At 41.1% G+C, this 20,789-nt stretch overlaps 1 protein-coding gene across 6 annotated transcripts in view; it reads right to left on the bottom strand.

Annotated features, from left to right (window-relative positions):
* Positions 1 to 20,789, bottom strand: part of LOC110496558 (collagen alpha-1(XVI) chain) — a 134,745-nt gene that overhangs the window by 31,337 nt on the left and 82,619 nt on the right. For all 6 annotated transcript variants that reach the window (XM_036953310.1, XM_036953307.1, XM_036953311.1 and 3 more), the window contains exons 15-32: positions 20,287 to 20,331; positions 19,980 to 20,084; positions 19,600 to 19,638; positions 19,361 to 19,405; positions 19,214 to 19,249; positions 18,932 to 19,054; positions 18,717 to 18,752; positions 15,866 to 16,027; positions 15,691 to 15,735; positions 15,511 to 15,546; positions 10,288 to 10,341; positions 9,062 to 9,112; positions 8,799 to 8,933; positions 8,337 to 8,372; positions 7,337 to 7,444; positions 6,240 to 6,362; positions 1,521 to 1,574; positions 853 to 894 (exon numbers count right to left, since the gene is read on the bottom strand). In XM_036953310.1, coding sequence (XP_036809205.1) covers positions 853 to 894; positions 1,521 to 1,574; positions 6,240 to 6,362; positions 7,337 to 7,444; positions 8,337 to 8,372; positions 8,799 to 8,933; positions 9,062 to 9,112; positions 10,288 to 10,341; positions 15,511 to 15,546; positions 15,691 to 15,735; positions 15,866 to 16,027; positions 18,717 to 18,752; positions 18,932 to 19,054; positions 19,214 to 19,249; positions 19,361 to 19,405; positions 19,600 to 19,638; positions 19,980 to 20,084; positions 20,287 to 20,331 — 1,275 coding nt within the window. The remainder of the gene's footprint in view (positions 1 to 852; positions 895 to 1,520; positions 1,575 to 6,239; positions 6,363 to 7,336; positions 7,445 to 8,336; positions 8,373 to 8,798; positions 8,934 to 9,061; positions 9,113 to 10,287; positions 10,342 to 15,510; positions 15,547 to 15,690; positions 15,736 to 15,865; positions 16,028 to 18,716; positions 18,753 to 18,931; positions 19,055 to 19,213; positions 19,250 to 19,360; positions 19,406 to 19,599; positions 19,639 to 19,979; positions 20,085 to 20,286; positions 20,332 to 20,789) is intronic.

The raw sequence follows: 20,789 nt of genomic DNA, 5'->3' as shown, positions 1-20,789 counted from the left end.
AGTCGACTGGCCCTCGCTACATATTCGTCACCAGACCCACTGGCTCCAGGTCATCTATATGTTTATGCTAGGTAAAGCTCCGCCTTATCTCAGCTCACTGGTCACGATAACCACACCCACCCGTAGCACGAGCTCCAGCAGGTATATCTCACTGGTCATCCCCAAAGTCAACACCTTCGGCTGCCCTTCCTTCCAGTTCTCAGCTGCCAGTGACTGGAACGAATTGCAAAAATCGCTGAAGCTGGAGACTTTTATTTCCCTCACTAACTTTAAACATCAGCTATCTGAGCAGCTAACCGATCGCTGCAGCTGTACAGAGTCCATCTGTAAATAGCCCACCCAATCTACCTATCTCATCCCCATATTGTTTTTATTTACTTTTCTGCTCTTTTGCACACCAGTATTTCTACTTGCACATCACCATCTGCTCATCTATGACTCCAGTGTTATTTGATAAATTGTAATTACTTCGCTACTATGGCCTATTTATTGGCTTACCGCCTCACGCCATTAGCACACACTGTATATAGACTTAATTTTTTTATATTGTGTTATTGACTGTATGCTTGTTTATTCCATGTGTAACTCTGTGTTGTTGTTTGTGTCGCACTGCTTTGCTTTATCTTGGCCAGGTCGCAGTTGTAAATGAGAACTTGTTCTCAACTAGCTTACCTGGTTAAATAAAGGTGAAATAAAAAATAAATAAAAATAAGGTCACTGATTAGTAAAGAACTCCCCTCATCTGGTTGTCTAGGTCTTAATTGAAAGGAAAACCCAAAAACCATTAACCACTAGGCCCTCCATGGAATGAGTTTGACACACCTGACCTAGATGTTCAAAAAAATGTCTTACCTGAGGTCCTGGGATGCCCACCCCTTCAACTCCTGGGTCACCCTACAGGGAGCAGCACAGACACACACACTGAGTCAGCACAGCCACACACACTGAGTCAGCATAGACACACACACTGAGTCAGCACAGACACACACACTGAGTCAGCACAGACACACACACTGAGTCAGCACAGCCACACACACTGAGTCAGCACAGCCACACACACTGAGTCAGCACAGCCACACACACTGAGTCAGCACAGACACACACACACACAGTGAGTCAGCACAGACACACACACACACAGTGAGTCAGCACAGACACAAACACACACACACACACACACACACACAGACACACACACACACACACACACACACACACACACACACACACACACACACACACACACACACACACACACACACACACACACACACACACACACACACACACACAGAGTCAGCACAGCCACACATACTGAGTCAGCACAGCCACACATACTGAGTCAGCACAGACACACACAGTGAGTCAGCACAGACACACACACTGAGTCAGCACAGACACACACACTGAGTCAGCACAGACACACACACTGAGTCAGCACAGACACACACAAGGAGTCAGCCACTTGTGAAATTCACACCAACCCTTGTACGTGTGCATGGCAAATGATCATACTGTACCTGGCTTCCTTTTGGTCCTATAGGCCCTTGGACACCGGGAAGACCTGGTTTGCCCTGGTAGATGGAGAGATAGAAAGACATGATAGAGAAGACAAATAAAGAGTGTGTCACAAGTTTGGACACACTCAGCGCTCATTAAAGTTTTTATTTTATTTTTGTATTCTATTTATTTATTTTTTATTCTATTTTTGTATTCTATTTTCTACATTGTAGAATAATAGTGAAGAAATCAAAACTATGAAATAACACATATGGAATCATGTAGTAACAAAATGTTTTTTTATATATTTGAGATTCTTCAAAGTAGCCACTCTTGCCTTGATGACAGCTTTGCACACTCTTGGCATTCTCTCAACAAGCTTCATGAGGTAGTCACTTGGAATGCATTTCAATTAACTTCTTGGTGACAGGGGGGCAGTATTGAGTAGCTTGGATGAATAAGGTGCCCAGACTCTGTCCCAATATATGCATATTATTAGTATAATTGGATAGAAAACATTCTGAAGTTTCTATAACTGTTTGAATGAAGTCGGTGAGTATAACAGAACTCATACGGCAGGCGAAAACCTCAGATAAATCCAACCAGGTAGTGGGAAATCTGAGGTTTGTAGTTTTTCAACACTTTGCCATTCCAATATACAGTGTAAATCGGGTCATATTGCACTCCCTAAGGCTTCCACTAGATGTCAACAGTCTTTAGAACTTGGTTTGAGGCTTCTACTGTGAAGTGGGGGCGTATGAGAGGGGTTTGGTGTCTGGCAGAGTGCCACAGGCTCGTGACGCGCGGTCGCGAGAGAGTTAGCTCTCGTTCCATTGCTTTTCTACAGACATAGGAATTCTCCGGTTGGAACATTATTGAAGATTTATGATAAAAACATCCTAAAGATTGATTCTATACTTAGTTTGACAGGTTTCTATGGGCTGTAACGTTTTGAACTTTTCGTCCGACGTTCGGCTGGACCTGAACGCGCGTTTGGATTTCTTTACAAAACGCCCTAACAAAAGAAGCTATTTGGACATAAATGATGAACTTTATCGAACAAATCAAACATTTATTGTGGAACTGAGATTCCTGGGAGTGCATTCTGATGAAGATCATCAAAGTTAACTGAATATTTATAATGCTATTTCTGACTAATGTTGACTACATAATATGGCGGATATCTTTTTGGCTGCTTTGTTGTCTGAACGCTGTACTCAGATTGCATGGTTTAATTTTTCCGTAAAGTTTTTTTGAAATCTGACACAGCGGTTGCATTAAGGAGAAGTATACCTCTAATTCCATGTATAACACTTGTATTTTCAGAAATGAGTATTTCTGTAAATTGATGTGGCTATCTGCAAAGTCACGGCATGTTTTAGAACTATGGACGTAACTCGCTAATGTAACATGAGTTTTTTAAAATAAATACAGTGTCTTGCGAAAGTATTCGGCCCCCTTGAACTTTGCGACCTTTTGCCACATTTCAGGCTTCAAACATAAAGATATAAAACTGTTTTTTTTTTGTGAAGAATCAACAACAAATGGGACACAATCATGAAGTGGAACGACATTTACTGGATATTTCAAAGTTTTTTAACAAATCAAAAACTGAAAAATTGGGTGTGCAAAATTATTCTGCCCCCTTAAGTTAATACTTTGTAGCGCCACCTTCTGCTGCGATTACAGCTGTAAGTCGCTTGGGGTATGTCTCTATCAGTTTTGCACATCGAGAGACTGACATTTTTTCCCATTCCTCCTTGCAAAACAGCTTGAGCTCAGTGAGGTTGGATGGAGAGCATTTGTGAACAGCAGTTTTCAGTTCTTTCCACAGATTCTCGATTGGATTCAGGTCTGGACTTTGACTTGGCCATTCTAACACCTGGATATGTTTATTTTTGAACCATTCCATTGCAGATTTTGCTTTATGTTTTGGATCATTGTCTTGTTGGAAGACAAATCTCCGTCCCAGTCTCAGGTCTTTTGCAGACTCCATCAGGTTTTCTTACAGAATGGTCCTGTATTTGGCTCCATCCATCTTCCCATCAATTTTAAACATCTTCCCTGTCCCTGCTGAAGAAAAGCAGGCCCAAACCATGATGCTGCCACCACCATGTTTGACAGTGGGGATGGTGTGTTCAGGGTGATGAGCTGTGTTGCTTTTACGCCAAACATAACGTCTTGCATTGTTGCCAAAAAGTTCCATTTTGGTTTCATCTGACCAGAGCACCTTCTTCCACATGTTTGGTGTGTCTCCCAGGTGGCTTGTGGCAAACTTTAAATGACACTTTTTATGGCTATCTTTAAGAAATGGCTTTCTTCTTGCCACTCTTCCATAAAGGCCAGATTTGTGCAATATACGACTGATTGTTGTCCTATGGACAGAGTCTCCCACCTCAGCTGTAGATCTCTGCAGTTCATCCAGAGTGATCATGGGCCTCTTGGCTGCATCTCTGATCAGTCTTCTCCTTGTATGAGCTGAAAGTTTAGAGGGACGGCCAGGTCTTGGTAGATTTGCAGTGGTCTGATACTCCTTCCATTTCAATATTATCGCTTGCACAGTGCTCCTTGGGATGTTTAAAGCTTGGGAAATCTTTTTGTATCCAAATCCGGCTTTAAACTTCTTCACAACAGTATCTCGGACCTGCCTCGTGTGTTCCTTGTTCTTCATGATGCTCTCTGCGCTTTTAACAGACCTCTGAGACTATCACAGTGCAGGTGCATTTATACGGAGACTTGATTACACACAGGTGGATTGTATTTATCATCATTAGTCATTTAGGTCAACATTGGATCATTCAGAGATCCTCACTGAACCTCTGGAGAGAGTTTGCTGCACTGAAAGTAAAGGGGCTGAATAATTTTGCATGCCCAATTCTTCAGTTTTTGATTTGTTAAAAAAGTTTGAAATATCCAATAAATGTCATTCCACTTCATGATTGTGTCCCACTTGTTGTTAATTCTTCACAAAAAAATACAGTTTTATATCTTTATGTTTGAAGCCTGAAATGTGGCAAAAGGTTGCAAAGTTCAAGGGGGCCGAATACTTTCGCAATGCACTGTATGCACTTTATCGAACAAAACATACATGTATTGGGTAACATGAAGTCCTATGAGTGTCATCTGATGAAGATCATCAAAGGTTAGTGATACATTTGATCTCTATTTGTGCCTTTTGTGACTCCTCTCTTTGGCTGGAAAAATGGCGGTGTTTTTCTGTGACTTGGTGGTGACCAAACATAATCGTTTGTGGTGCTTTCACTGTAAAGCTTTTTTTTTAAAATCAGACAATGTGGCTGGATTAAGGAGAATTGTATCTTTAAAATGGTGTAAAATACTTGTATGCTTGAGGAATTTTAATTATGAGATTTTTGTTGTTTTGAATTTGGCGCCCTGCACTTTCACTGGCTGTTGGCGAGGTGGGACGCTACCGTCCCACATATCCCAGAGAGGTTTTAACAGGTATGCCTTGTTAGAAGTTAATTTGTGGAATTTCTTTCCTTCTTAATGCGTTTGAGCCAATCAGTTGTGTTGTGACAAGGTAGGGGTGGTATACAGAAGATAACCCTATTTGGTAAAATACCAAGTCCATATTATAGCAAGAACAGCTCAAATAAGCAAAGAGAAACGACAGTGGATTATTACTTTAGGACATGAATGTCAGTCAATCCGGAAGATTTCAAGAACTTTGAAAGTTTCTTCAAGTGCAGTCGCAAAAACCGTCAAGTGCAATGATGAAACTGGCTCTGATGAGAACTGCCACAGGAAAGGAAGACCAAGAGTTACTGTACCTATGCTGCAGAGGACAAGTTCATTAGAATTAACTGCACCTCAGATTGCAGCCAAAATAAATGCTTCACAGAGTATAAGTAACAGACACATCTCAACATCAACTGTTCAGACTGCATGAATGAGGTCATCATGGTTGAATTGATGCAAAGAAACCACTGCTAAAGGACACCAATAAGAAGAAGAGACTTGATTGGGCCAAGAAACATGAGCAATAGACATTAGACTGGTGGACATCTGTTCTTTGGTCTGATGAATCCAAATTTGAGATTTTTGCTTCCAACCATGTCTTGTGAGACGCAGAGTAGGTGAATGGATGATCTCGGATGATTCTGCATGTGTGGTTTCCACCGTGAAGCATGGAGGAGGAGGTGTGATGGTGCTTTGCTGGTGACACTGTCAGTGATTTATTTATAATTCAAGGCACAGTTAACCAGCATGGCTACCATAGCATTTTGCAGCAATACGCCATCCCATCTGGTTTGCGCTTAGTGGGACTATCATTTGTTTTTCAACAGGACAATGACCCAACACCTCCAGGGTGTGTAAGGGCTATTTGACCAAGAAGGAGAGTGATGGAGTGCTACATCAGAGTGAATGAAAAGCAGCCAACAAGTGCTCAGCATATGTGGGAACTCCTTCAAGACTGTTGGAAAACCATTCCAGGTGAAGCTGGTTGAGAGAATGCAAAGCTGTCATCAAGGCAAAGGGTGTTAGTTTAAAGAATCTCAAATATAAAATATATTTGGATTTTTTTAACACTTTTTTGGTTACCACATGATTCCATATGTGTTATTTCATAGTGTTGATGTCTCCACTATTATTCTACAAGGTAGAAAAAATATTAAGAAAAACCCTTGAATGAGAAGAGGTGTCCAAACATTTCACTGGTACTGTATGTGTAGAGCTAAAACAGTACATCTCAAAGGTCAGTCATGCTGCAGACTTACATGTTTCCCTGCTTTCCCCTCTCCTGGGGGTCCCGGGTTGCCCCTCTCTCCCTTGGCTCCCTGCACCCCTCCTACACCCATCTGCCGTCCAGAGACAGGCACACAGCTCTCACACGCATCTCCCTGGTGATAGATACAACACAACAACAGTCAACAAGAGAGAGAACAGTCTGGGTGAGTTGGTTACATTATATAGTTAGACAGGCAGACAGACAGACTATAGATAGACGCAACGTCAGCACAAGAACTGTTCGGAGGAGGAATAATGGTAAGGGGCTGTTTTTCATGGTTCGGGCTAGGTCCCTTAGTTCCAGTGAAGGGAAATGTTAATGCTACAGCATACAATGACATTCTTGACAATTCTGATCTTCCAACGTTTTGGCAACAGTTTGGGGAAGGCCCTTTCCTGTTTCAGCATGGCAATACCCCCGTGCACAAAGCGAGGGCCATACCGAAATGGTTTGTCGAGATTGGTGTGGAAGAACTTGACTGGCCTGCACAGAGCCCTGACCTTAACCCCATCGGACACCTTTGGGATGAATTGGAACGCCGACTGCGAGCCAGGCCTAATCGCCCAACACCAGTGCCCGACCTCACTAATGCTCTTGTGGCTGAATGGAAGTAAGTCCCCGCAGCAATGTTCCAACATCTAGTGAAAAGCCTTCCCAGAAGAGTGGAGGCTGTTATAGCAGCAAACGGGGACCAACTCCATATTAATACCCATGATTTTGTGAATGAGATGTTTGACGGTCATTTAGCGTAGATAGATATATATTTAATTAGTTCTTTAGTTAGATAGATAGTTTGATTGTTAGTTAGATGGATAGTTAGATAGTTAGATTGTTAAATAGTTAGTTAGTTCATCTGCTATACATGTTGTTGAAGATAGTTTATTTAATTAACAGCCTTTTATAGCATCATCTTTAATAAGCTTATGCAATCTTATATTCACAATCTATATAGGCATAAGGATATGTTATAAGATAGATATCTTGGACAGATAAGGGAGATGGACAGATAAACAGCCAGAAAGCCAGCCAACTAACCATCCAGACAGTCAGGCTGACTCATTGATTGGTTGGTTGGGTGTTCCATACCTTCTCTCCCTTCAGTCCAGTTAGTCCATCCCGACCAGGCTCTCCAGGCAGGCCCTGGGTTCCATGGGTGCCGGCTAATCCTTGGTCTCCCTGCTCACCCTGGTCGCCCTAGCAACAGAGACATATGCATTTGATCAACAATAGGGATCTGGTCTGTGACTCGTACATGAACATTCATAAATAAAGATAATATAACTTTAGTCCAAAAATCATTCAAGCCATGTCTATGAATGAAGACTAATTATCAATAGGCTTAATCTGGGTTTGTGATACCAGATTCTTCAATTGTATTTTAACTGCCAGTCTTAGCTCAGGTAAAATCAGTGCGTGCTACAGATTCAAGGTAATTTAAGGTGGTCCGACTGACTCCTCAGAGGTCCTACACTTTTTTAAGGTGGGCTGATTTTCCAGTGGACTTCCCAGTTTATAGGGACTACGGTTATTTAAATTGGACCAAGCCCTCCGGGGACCTAAAGTTAACTTAAGATGGACTCATTTGCGGATGGGACCGGAGGCTTTTCTAGGTTTTCCTAATGATTGCCTGGTTTAAGGTGGTCTGAGGACCCCAGAGGCACGAGTTAATCTAATGTAGTCTGATTTCTCTGCAGTGGTTTTAGGGGTATCTGCTCATTTAAGGAGGACTAAAGTACCCTGAGATATTAGATGATTTAAGGCGGTCTAGGCTGCTTGTTCCCTGGGGAAACAGGCTACATTCAAAATAGACTAATTTCCCTGGGTTATTCAATGTCTTATTTAAGGCGGACTGATTTTCCTGTGGACATTATGTTAACTAAGGTACTGAGTTCCCTAGGGACATAATTTAAGTCAATGTGATTGGATTTCTCTGCAAGCAACAAGGCTATTTAAGGTGGACTGAATTCCCCAGAGGCTTTGTCCCATATCCTGGCACTAGCTGAGAATGACTACATTACTGTCCCTTCGCATCTTTCAATTCTATTCAGAGACTTTTACAAAGAAAAACCTGTAATGAAGAACTTACCTTCTCTCCCCTTAGACCATCACGACCTGGCACACCCTGTACGAAGAGACAGGAAAAGACAGAGATTTAGAGTCATACGCACCTATAAGATTATGTACGCGCAGGCACGCACGCACGCACACCTGTGCAAGCCTCTTCAGATATAAACCCGTTGACACAGCGCTAACCACCGAGGCCCATGTAATTAAGCTGTGAGACACAGTCACTTACAATTTAATTGAGATTTATAGCTCACCTTGGCGTATCCTGTGGTAGGTGGAGGATTACCTGCATATGTCACGACTTTGCCAATATTTAAGATGCAGACATACAGTGATCTAAGGTCAGTTTGGTGTTTTTAGTGGCATGTGTATGTTGTTGGCTTAGTCATGTTAAACAAGCATGGTCAAAGTAATGCAAACCAGGTCGACAAAGTAGGCAGAGTCCTCATAGCCCTCTTCTCTCCAGGTAGAGGGGTCTCACCTGTTTGCCGTCGGTGCCCTCTCCTGCAGGCCCGGCGGGCCCTGGAGGGCCAGTTTCACCCGCTAGCACCTTGACGGAGGACGTCCCACTGCCCACCTCAGAGGGAGAAGACTGGCACACCCCACACGACGCACCCTGGGGTAGAGGGGAGAAACACTGGCTTAGGACTGTTGGCAAAAGATACACACGCACACACACATACAAACGTATAGACATACTTTCATGTGTAAAGATGTATGCACACAAACTAACACACACTTCACCTTCTCTCCTTTAGGGCCTGCAGTTCCTAGACCAGGAATCCCTGGATCTCCCTGTCAAAAGAATCACATAACAAAACACAACACATCAAACCAAAACACAACATAACACATCATACCAAAACACAACATAACATAACATACCAAAACACAACATAATATAACATATCATACCACAACACAACCTAACATAACACAACACATCAAACCAAAACACAACACATCATACCAAAACACAACATAACATAACATACCAAAACACAACATAATTTAACATACCAAAACACAACATAATATAACATATCATACCAAAACACAACATAATTTAACATATCATACCACAACACAACCTAACATAACACAACACATCAAACCAAAACATAACACATCATACCAAAACACAACATAATATAACACATCATACCAAAACATAACATAACACATCATACCAAAACATAACATAACATACCAAAACACAACATAACACATCATACCAAAACACAACATAATATAACATATCATACCAAAACACAACATAACACATCATACCAAAACACAACATAATGTAACATATCATACCAAAACACAACTTAACATACCAAAACACAACATAACACATCATACCAAAACACAACATAATGTAACATATCATACCAAAACACAACATAACATAACAAAACACAACATAACACATCATACCAAAACACAACATAACATTTCATATCAAAACACAACATAACATATCATACCAAACACAACATAACATAACACATCATACCAAAACACAACATTACATACCAAAGCACAACACAACATATCATACCAAACACAACATAACGTATCATATCAAAACACAACACAACATAACATATCATATCAAAACACAACATAACATATCATACCAAAGCACAACACAACATATCATACCAAACACAACATAACATAACACATCATACCAAAACACAACATAACATATCATATCAAAACACAACACAACATAACATATCATATCAAAACACAACATAACATATCATACCAAAGCACAACACAACATATCATACCAAACACAACATAACACATCATACCAAAACACAACATAACACATCATACCAAAACACAACATAACATATCATATCAAAACACAACATAACATATCATATCAAAACACAACATAACATGATGACATCACCCAGTATTAGATGTAGTGCTTGTTAGCTCCACCCTCTCACCTGTATCCCCTTCAGTCCATCCTTGCCACTAGGTCCTCTGGGTCCAGCTTTGCCCTATCAGATACATATAATGCCTTCAGAAAGTATTCACAACCCTTAACTTTTCCACATTTTCTTGTTACAGCCTGAATTTAAAATTGATTAAATTGAGATTTTGTGTCACTGGCCTACACACAATAACCCATAGTGTCAAAGTAAAATTATGATGTTTAATTTGATTTTTATTTAAAAAAAATTAAAGTTAAAATCTGACAAGTCAAGTCAATAAGTACTGAACCCCTTTGTCATGGCAAGCCTGAATAAGGTCAGGAGTAAAATTGTGCTTAAAAAGTCACATAATAAGTTGCATAGACTCTGTGTGCAATGATAGTGTTTAACATGATTTTTGAATGACTACCTCATTCATCCTTGCCCTCTAAATACACCTCTGCTGTTTTCAACCAAGATCTCAGCGATCACTGACTCATTGCCTGCATCCGTAATGGGTCAGCGGTCAAACGACCTCCACTCATTACTGTCAAACGCTCCCTGAAACACTTCAGCGAGCAGGCCTTTCTAATCGACCTGCCGGGGTATCCTGGAAGGATATTGATCTCATCCCGTCAGTAGAGGATGCCTGTTTTTTTTTTAAATGCCTTCCTCACCATCTTAAATAAGCATGCCCCTTTACATTTAGAACCAGGAACAGATATAGCCCTTGGTTCTCTCCAGACCTGACTGCCCTTAACCAACACAAAAACATCCTATGGCGTTCTGCATTAGAATCGAACAGCCCCCGTGATATGCAACTTTTCAGGGAAGCTAGAAACCAATATACACAGGCAGTTAGAAAAGCCAAGGCAAGCTTCCTGCAACACAAACTCAAAAAAGTTCTGGGACACTGTAAAGTCCATGGAGAATAAGAACACCTCCTCCCAGCTGGCCACTGCACTGAGGATAGGAAACACTGCCACCACCGATAAAGCCACTATAATTGAGAATTTCAATAAGCATTTTTCTACGGCTGGCCATGCTTTCCACCTGGCCACCCCTACCCTGGTCAACAGCCCTGCACCCCCCACAGCAACTCGCCCAAGCCTTCCCCATTTCTCCTTCTCCCAAATCCAGTCAGCTGATGTTCTGAAAGAGCTGCAAAATCTGGACCCCTACAAATCAGCCGGGCTAGACAATCTGGACCCTCTCTTTCTAAAATGATCTGACAAAATTGTTGCAACCCCTATTAATAGCCTGTTCAACCTCTCTTTCGTGTAGTCTGAGATTCCCAAAGATTGGAAAGCAGCTGCGGTCATCCCAGTCCTAAAAGGGGGGGACACTCTTGACCCAAACTGCTACAGACCTATATCTATCCTACACTGCCTTTCTAAGGTCTTCGAAAGCCAAGTCAACAAACAGATTACAGACCATTTCGAATCCCACCATACCTTCTCCGCTATGCAATCTGGTTTCAGAGCTGGTCATGGGTGCACCTCAGCCACACTCAAGGTCGTAAACGATATCTTAACCGCCATCGATAAGAAACAATACTGTGCCGCCGTATTCATTGATCTGGCCAAGGCTTTCGACTCTGTCAATCACCACATCCTCATCAGCAGACTCGATAGCCTTGGTTTTTCAAATGGTTCACCAACTACTTCTCTGATAGAGTTCAGTGTGTCAAATCGGAGGGCCTGTTGTCCGGGCCTCTGGCAGTCTCTATGGGGGTGCCACAGGGTTCAATTCTTAGACCGACTCTCTTCTCTGTATACATCAATGACGTCGCTCTTGCTGCTGGTGTGTTAACAACCCTCCAGACGAGCTTCAATGTCATACAACTCTCCTTCCGTGGCCTCCAACTCCTCTTAAATACAAGTAAAACTAAATGCATGCTCTTTAACCGATCGCTGCCTGCACCTGCCCACCCGTCCAACATCACTACTCTGGCTCCAGGTCATCTACAAGACCCTGCTAGGTAAAGTCCCCCTTATCTCACCTCGCTGGTCACCATAGCAGCACCCACCTGTAGCACGCGCTCCAGCAGGTATATCTCTCTGGTCACCCCCAAAACCAATTCTTACTTTGGCTGCCTCTCCTTCCAGTTCTCTGCTGCCAATGACTGGAACGAACTGAAAAAAATCTCTGAAACTGGAAACACATCTCCCTCACTAGCTTTAAGCACCAGCTGTCAGAGCAGCTTACAGATTACTGCACCTGTACATGGCCCATCTATAATTTAGCCCAAACAACTACCTCTCCCCCTACTGTATTTATTTATTTATTTAGCTCCTTTGCACACCATTATTTCTATCTCTACTTTGCACATTCTTCCACTGCAAGTCTACCAATCCAGTGTTTTACTTGCTATATTGTATTTACTTCGCCACCATGGCCTTTTTTTGCCTTTACCTCCCTTATCTCACCTCATTTGCTCACATTGTATATAGACTTATTTTTCTACTGTATTATTGACTGTATGTTTGTTTTACTCCATGTGTTGTTGTTTGTGTCGAACTGCTTTGCTTTATCTTGGCCAGGTCGCAATTGTAAATGAGAACTTGTTCTCAACTTGCCTACCTGGTTAAATAAAGGTGAAATAAAATAAATAAATAAAATCCTCAGTCAAGCAGTGAATTTCAAACACAGATTCAACCACAAAGAATAGCGAGGTTTTCCAATGACTCACAAAAAAGTGCACCTACAGTATTGGTACAAAAAAAGCAGAAAATTCATATTAATTACACTTAGTTATTAATTACACTTTGGAGGGTATCAATACCCCCAGGCACCACAAAAATACAGCTGTCCTTTCTAACTCAGATGCTGGAGAGGAAGGAAACCGCTCAGGGATTTCACGATGAGGCCAATGGTGACTTTAAAACAGTTAAAGAGTATAATGGCTGTGAAAGGAGAAAACTGAGGATGGATCAACAACATTGTAGTTACCCAACGATACTAACCTAATTGACAGAGTGAAAAGAAGGAAGCCTGTACAGAATATTATTATTATATATATATATATTATTTTGTAAAACTGCAAAAAATGTGGCAAAGAAATTAACTTTATGTCCTGAATACAAACCATTACTTTTGGGGCAAATCCAACACATCACTGAGTACCACTCTTCATATGCGTGGTGGTGACTGTATCATGTTATGGGTATGCTTGTTACTGGCAAGGATTAGGGAGTCTTTAAAAAAAATAACGGAACAGAGCTTCTGTAAGCACAGGCAAAATCCTAGAGGAAAACCTGGTTCATTCTCCCAGACACTGGGAGACAATTTCACATTTCAGCAGGACAATAACCTAAAATACAAGGCCAAATATACACTGGAGTTGATTACCAAGATGACATTAGATGTTCCTGAGTGACCAAGTTACAGTTTTGACTTAAATCGTCTTGAAAATCTATGGCAAGACTTGAAAATGGCTGTCTAGGAATTATGACAGAGCAACTTGACAGAGCTTGGAGAATTCCCAAAAATAATAATGTGCAAATATTGCATAAAGAATGACTCATAGCTGTAATCGCTGCCAAAGCTGAATTGAACATGTATTGACTCAGGGGGTCGAATACTCTTCTACTGAAGATATATTCATGTTTTTTTAACTTCTTTTTACAAATGTTAGAATTTGTCTTCTAATTTGACATTACAGAGTATTCTGTGTACATCATTGACAAAAAATGACAATTAAATCAATTTGAATCCCACTTTGTAACACAACAAAATAAAGAGGTGTGAATACTTTCGTAAGGCATTGTAGTTACAGTGCATTTCATCACTTTGTCTCCAAAGAGCCATACAACAGCCAACTGAACTCATTTTTGCAACTGTAATAAGCCCGAGGAAAGTATTTGATCATAAAATCAGATCCAACAATAATATCACGGGCCTATAAATCCAGGGGTTAAAAACAACGGTGTCATTGTACGCTGATGATTAATACTTTCTTTTAAACCAACAATTACAATCCCTCCACAGCCTCAAAGATGATCTAGATACTTTTTCTAACCTCTCTGGACTACAGTGTAGACATTGTTAATGTTGTAAATGACTATCGTAGCTGGAAATGCCTGATTATGTATGGAATATAGATATATATATATATATATTTTTTTTTAACCTTTATTTAACAAGGCAAGACCATTAAGAACAAATTCTTATTTTCAATGATGGTCTAGGAACAGTGGGTTAACTGGCTCGGGGATTTGAACTTGCAACAATTTCGGTTACTAGGCCAACGCTCTAACCACTAGGCTACTCTGTCGCCACCACATCTACATAGGCGTACAGTGTCCCATTATCAGCAACCATCACTCCTGTGTTCCAATGGCACGTTGGGTTAGCTAATCCAAGTTTATAATTTTAAAAGGCGAATTGATCATTAGAAAAACATTTTGCAATTATGTTAGCACAGCTGAAAACTGTTGTTCTGATTAAAGAAGCAATAAAACTGGCCTTCTTCAGACTAGTCAAGTATCTGGAGCGTCAACATTTGTGGGTTCGATTACAGGCTCAAAATGTCCAGAAACAAAGAACTTTCTTCTGAAACGCGTCAGTCTCCATGGATTCTGGCCTTCTAGGCAGAGTTGCAAAGAAAAAGCCATATCTCAGACTGGCAATGAAAAGAAAAGATTAAGATGGGCAAAAGAACAGAGACACTGGACAGAGGAACTCTGTCTAGAAGGCCAGCATCCTGGAGTCGCCTCTTGACGGTTGACATTGAGACTGGTGTTTTGTAGCTTATTTTTGGTCGCAGATTCAGGAATGGAGAATCCACAAGGAAAGAAATTCCACAAATGTACTTTTAAGGAGGCACACCTGTTAATGAAGCTTCATGAAGCTGGTTGAGAGAATGCCAAGAGTGTGCAAAGCTGTCATCAAGGCAAAGGGTGGCTACTTAGAAGAATCTCAAATATAAATATATTTAATATATATATTTGTTTAACACTTTTTTGGTTACTACATGATTCCATATATGATAGTTCATAGTTTTGATCTCTTCACTATTATTCTACAATGTAGAAAATAGTAAAAAATAAACAAAACCCTTGACTGGTCCTGTATATTTACCCCCAAAATATGGGTTATTGGAAATTATGCAGAGAATTACATTGATGGAAGCCACAACATGTCTGCAATATTATTAAAGCTGATCTACCCCTCCCCCCCAAAACTACTATGATATAAAGAATGTTGAAAAAAGTATGCCATAAAGATTCTCTTAACATATGTATAAACTCTCACCGTTTTACCGTCAGCTCCTTTGCCACCAGTGTTACCCTGGAAACAAGAGGAAATGTAATGTCAACAGAACTGGCTTTTAAACTCAATGTTCAGTCTTTTATCTTATGTATGAAGTGTATTTTTGGTACGAAGTAACCTCAAACATCCTGAGCCCTATTGAGTTCCCTACTCAGCACTAACCTTCTCTCCTCTCAGCCCTGCCAGGCCACTGACTCCAGGTTCCCCCTGAGCAAGAGTTAACACAAATCACTTCCAGGTTAGAAACAGAACCTGGAACAACACAGAATGCACGCACTAACACGCACGCGCACACATACACACACACACATTCCATTCCAATAAAACACACTCTAACCTGTTCTCCCTTCTGTCCCAGCCCAGGTTTTCCTCTCTCTCCTTTGAGTTTCAGGGTTTGTTCCATGGCAACAAGGTTGGCAGCAGGTATTTCACTCAGGGTGGGGCACACAGCACATGCATCACCCTTTTCCCCTTTGACACCATCAGACCCCACCCCTCCCTGCCAAGCATACAGACACATATTATCACAGGGAGACAGGTTAGTGATAACACATACTAATAGGCATGTTTCCTTTGAGGTATAGCGTCTAATGTGGTGTCCCTAACAGATCCGTTATTCAACTATATCCAATGTGGTGTTTCCGAACAGATCAGTTAGTCAGCTTATTTTAATGTGGTGTCCCTAACAGATCAGTTATTCAGATATGTCTAATGTGGTGTCCTTAACAGATCAGTTAGTCAACTGTATCTAATGTGGTGTCCCTAACAGATCAGTTATTCCACTGTATCTAATGTGGTGTCCCTAACAGATCAGTTATTCAGATATGTCTAATGTGGTGTCCTTAACAGATCAGTTAGTCAACTGTATCTAATGTGGTGTCCCTAACAGATCAGTTATTTAGATATGTCTAATGTGGTGTCACTAACAGATGAGATAGTCAACTGTTTCTAATGTGTTGTCCCTAACAGATCAGTTATTCAGATATATCTAATTTGGTGTCCTTAACAGATCAGTTAGTCAACTGTACCAAATGTGGTGTCCAAACAGATCAGATAGTCAAGAAGGGATATACCCGAATAGTAGGATCAGCTATTATGTCACTCTTGTAGAATGTTAGCTCTGTAGAATATGGCCATACATAGTCTTGTTTGATCTACATCCGTTCATGCCTTAATGTCATGTACATAAATGTCTTGGATGTCCTATACATGCAAGTCTCTTGGAAGTACGCCAGGCGATCCTATGGAACTAAAGAGGACCTGTACACTGTAGTATGTTATCATGTGTTATACAAATATTACATTTGCACATCGTGGCTGTAGTACACTATGTTCTACAGCACTTATTCGTAAGCTAAGTGAACACTATTTTGGGATGTAAGAACACTTTATATGAACCCAGATGTTAGCTGAGGTATCCTCAGTGTCAGAATGTCCCCCCTTTTTAAGGAAAGAAACAGATGGTCAATGTAAACATTGTAGACATTGGAGCCAATTGTGGTTTATGTTTGTGTTCATGAACCAGGACACTTGATGAAGAAGGGAGAGCCTCTTCTATAAATACTGTGTTCAGCCAAAGACTTGTTGAATTGAATTCTTGTAAAGCACTTTCACCCAAACAGGTCATTATTAAACCCTCTGAATTTAGTTTAAAGTATGTCAATTTTGTTCTATATTTTCAATACCATCCTTTAATTCATTTCTGAAAATCAGCTATATCTAATGTGGTGTCCCTAACATATCAGTTAATCAACTATATCCAATGTGGTGTCCCTAACAGATCAGTGAATCAACAAAATCGAATGTGGTGTCCATAACAGATCAGTTAGTCAACTATATCTAATCTAATGTGGTGTCCCTAACAGATCAGTTAGTCAACTATATCTAATGTGGTGTCCCTAACAGACCAGTTAGTCAACTATATCTAATCTAATGTGGTGTCCCTAACAGATCAGTTAGTCAACTATATCTAATGTGGTGTCCATAACAGATCAGTTAGTCAACTATATCTAATCTAATGTGGTGTCCCTAACAGATCAGTTAGTCAACTATATCTAATGTGGTGTCCCTAACAGACCAGTTAGTCAACTATATCTAATCTAATGTGGTGTCCCTAACAGATCAGTTAGTCAACTATATCGAATCTAATGTGGTGTCCCTAACAGATCAGTTAGTCAACTATATCTAATCTAATGTGGTGTCCCTAACAGATCAGTTGGTCAACTATATCTAATGTGGTGTCCCTAACAGACCAGTGAATCAACTAGATCTAATGTGGTATCCCTAACAGACCAGTGAATCAACTATATCTAATGTGGTGTCCCTAACAGATCAGTTAGTCAACTATATCTAATGTGGTGTCCCTAACAGATCAGTTATTCAGCTATATCTAATGTGGTGTCCCTAACAGATCAGTTAGTCAACTATATCTAATGTGGTGTCCCAAACAGATCAGCTAGTCAACTGTCTATAATGTGGTGTCCCTAACAGATCAGTTTATCAACTATATCTAATGTGCTGTTCCTAACAGATCAGGTAGTCAACTATATCTAATGTGGTGCCCCTTACAGATCAGTTATTCTAATGTGGTGTCTCTAACAGATCCGTTAGTCTAATGTGGTGCCCCTTACAGATCAGTTATTATAATGTTGTGTCCCTAACAGATCAGCTAGTCAACTGTATCTAATGTGGTGTCCCTAACAGATCGGTTAGTGGACTATATCTAATGTGGTGCCCCTTACAGATCAGTTATTCTAATGTGGTGTCTCTAACAGATCCGTTAGTCTAATGTGGTGCCCCTTACAGATCAGTTATTATAATGTTGTGTCCCTAACAGATCAGTTAGTTTAATGTGGTGTCCCTAACAGATCAGTTAGTGTAATGTGGTGTCTCTAACAGATCAGTTAGTGTAATGTGGTGTCCCTAACAGATCAGTTAGTCTAATGTGGTATCCATAATATATCAGTTAGTCTAATGTGGTGTCCCTAACAGATCAGTTAGTCTAATGTGGTGTCTCTAACAGACCAGTTTGTGTTTGCCTATACATATTTATAGTTGTGTGCATTGGTATGCTGGTGTGTATGCATCTGTATGTGTGTGTACACAAGTGAGTTAGTGACTGTATGTAACCCATTCCCACAGCACATGAATGAAACATGAGATATAAATTAACAGGTGGGACTCTGTACCTTCTCTCCTGCCTTCCCATCTGCTCCTTGAAGACCCTAATGAATAGAAAAGAGGAGAGGAGATAGCGGGAGGAGAGAAGAGGAGAGGGAGAGAAGATGAGATTTGAAACATTCCTAGCTGTAAATTAACATTATTTTCTCATACAAAGCAAATTCCTTGATGACTATATCAAATGAAATAACCATATGAGCATTAAGGGTGCTGCATGTCTCACCGGCAGGCCAGGATCTCCTATCCCAGGGACCCCAGGCTCTCCTTTGGGCCCCGTCTTCCCATGGAGGGCCACAGTGTTGCCCAGGTCTGCAGACAGGACGGGACACACCTCACATGGGTCACCCTGATAGGGACAAAACCAAAGAGACACACAATGTCAACACACATCTCACATGATTGGCATTGATACACACAGAGATGGACAAACACATTCACAACCCATGCAGTATACTTCCTTACCCTAACCCTAACACACAAACCAGGACAGTGAGGGTTAACACACCTTATCTCCTTTACCACCACCAGGACCCCTAGGACCCTGAAAACACAACATCAATACAGTTTAGTAGAGCATGATAGTGAGGATGAGGTTCCAAATTACACACTGTCTAGGATACAAAACAGTGGTCTGAATGCATCCTGTACTCACAGGATCTCCTGGTTCTCCATCTTTCCCTGGTGTCCCAGAATGCCCCTGGACAGGAAGAGAGAAACAGGACTATAACCATAACAACCATTGTAACATTCCAGAAATGTACAGAAGTCTAGTTGTGGGATGTTGTCTTATCAAACAATATAATCTATATACAGTACTTCAATGTTCAAACTATGGCCTTGGAAGTTTTGAAGCAGAGTTTTAATTGGATTTAATTCAGATATATGTTTTACCTTGTCTCCCTTTGATCCAGGAGGTCCTCCAGGAGTGCCCTAGCATCAGAACAAAACACACCTCCATTCAAAAGAGTGATGAGCAACTATCCCCTTCTGTAACTGTCTCTCACTTCCTCTGTCTACCAGAGCCATACAAGAACAGACGCAAACGGCGTCTCCTCGAAGATGCTTCTTGGCTTCAGTCAAGGTTAACACACACAGCATCTCCTCCAAGATGTTCATATTACGCCTCTCTTTGCTTGCCATCCCAGCCCCAACTTGCCCAGTGCATTAAGCATCTGACAACTGGAGGATGAAGAGTTGTTATAACACGACACTGACCTCAAACCTGAGGATGGAAAGATAGAACAGAATTACAGAGCAGAGACACTACTCACTGGCAGGCCTGGCAGGCCTGGTTCTCCAATTCCTGGCATTCCTGGAAGTCCGGGTTTTCCCGGTTCTCCTGCTAGTCCTTCAGGCCCCAACTTTCCAGAGGTACCCTGGGAAAAAAAGTTCCTAGCGGTTAAAGTTCAAATAGATGCCAAAGTGGCATTAAACAGAAAATGGTAGTTTGATTTCGAGGGCCACTAAAAGCATGTGTTTACATGACATGCACATAGAAAGGTACAGTGTACATACAATGGAAGTACACATTGTTAAATACTACATTTAGAAAGAGAAGCTACTCTGTTGAAAGAGTACCTTCTGTCCCTTGGGTCCCACCACACAGATGGATCCAGCCCGACCCTGCAGAGAGAGACACAGACCATCACTTAGCTCTTGTTAAACAGTATGAAAACCTCTGCCTAAGGAATATTGAAGCCTGAGAGCACACACACATGCAAACACAAACACACACTGAAATTCCTCTTTATGGTCACACTTGAAACTTTCCCAGCGTATCCACGTTGGGATGAATGGGTGAGATTAAAGGGTTTAAGTCAGCCTGAATCAGCCAGGTAGTGTGAGAGGAACACAGTCAATGAGGCAGAATTGATTCTGCTGGCTTTGTTGCTCCAGTCTAATCTAGCAGGCATTAGGAAGACTACACCCAGAGACACGCTGGGCAGAGCAGAATAGATATCAGTACCAGTCTAGGCTTGAAATAGTAATTCAGTATAATTCTACTGAACACCCTCTGTTAGCCTGATAGGAGTATGTGGGAGTGTGTGTGTGTGTGTGTGTGTGTGTGCATCTGTTCCTGC

This window comes from Oncorhynchus mykiss, chromosome 18, assembly GCF_013265735.2.
Source record: "Oncorhynchus mykiss isolate Arlee chromosome 18, USDA_OmykA_1.1, whole genome shotgun sequence".
Classification (NCBI taxonomy): Eukaryota; Metazoa; Chordata; class Actinopteri; order Salmoniformes; family Salmonidae; genus Oncorhynchus; species Oncorhynchus mykiss.
This window is presented reverse-complemented; position numbering and strand designations above follow the sequence as displayed.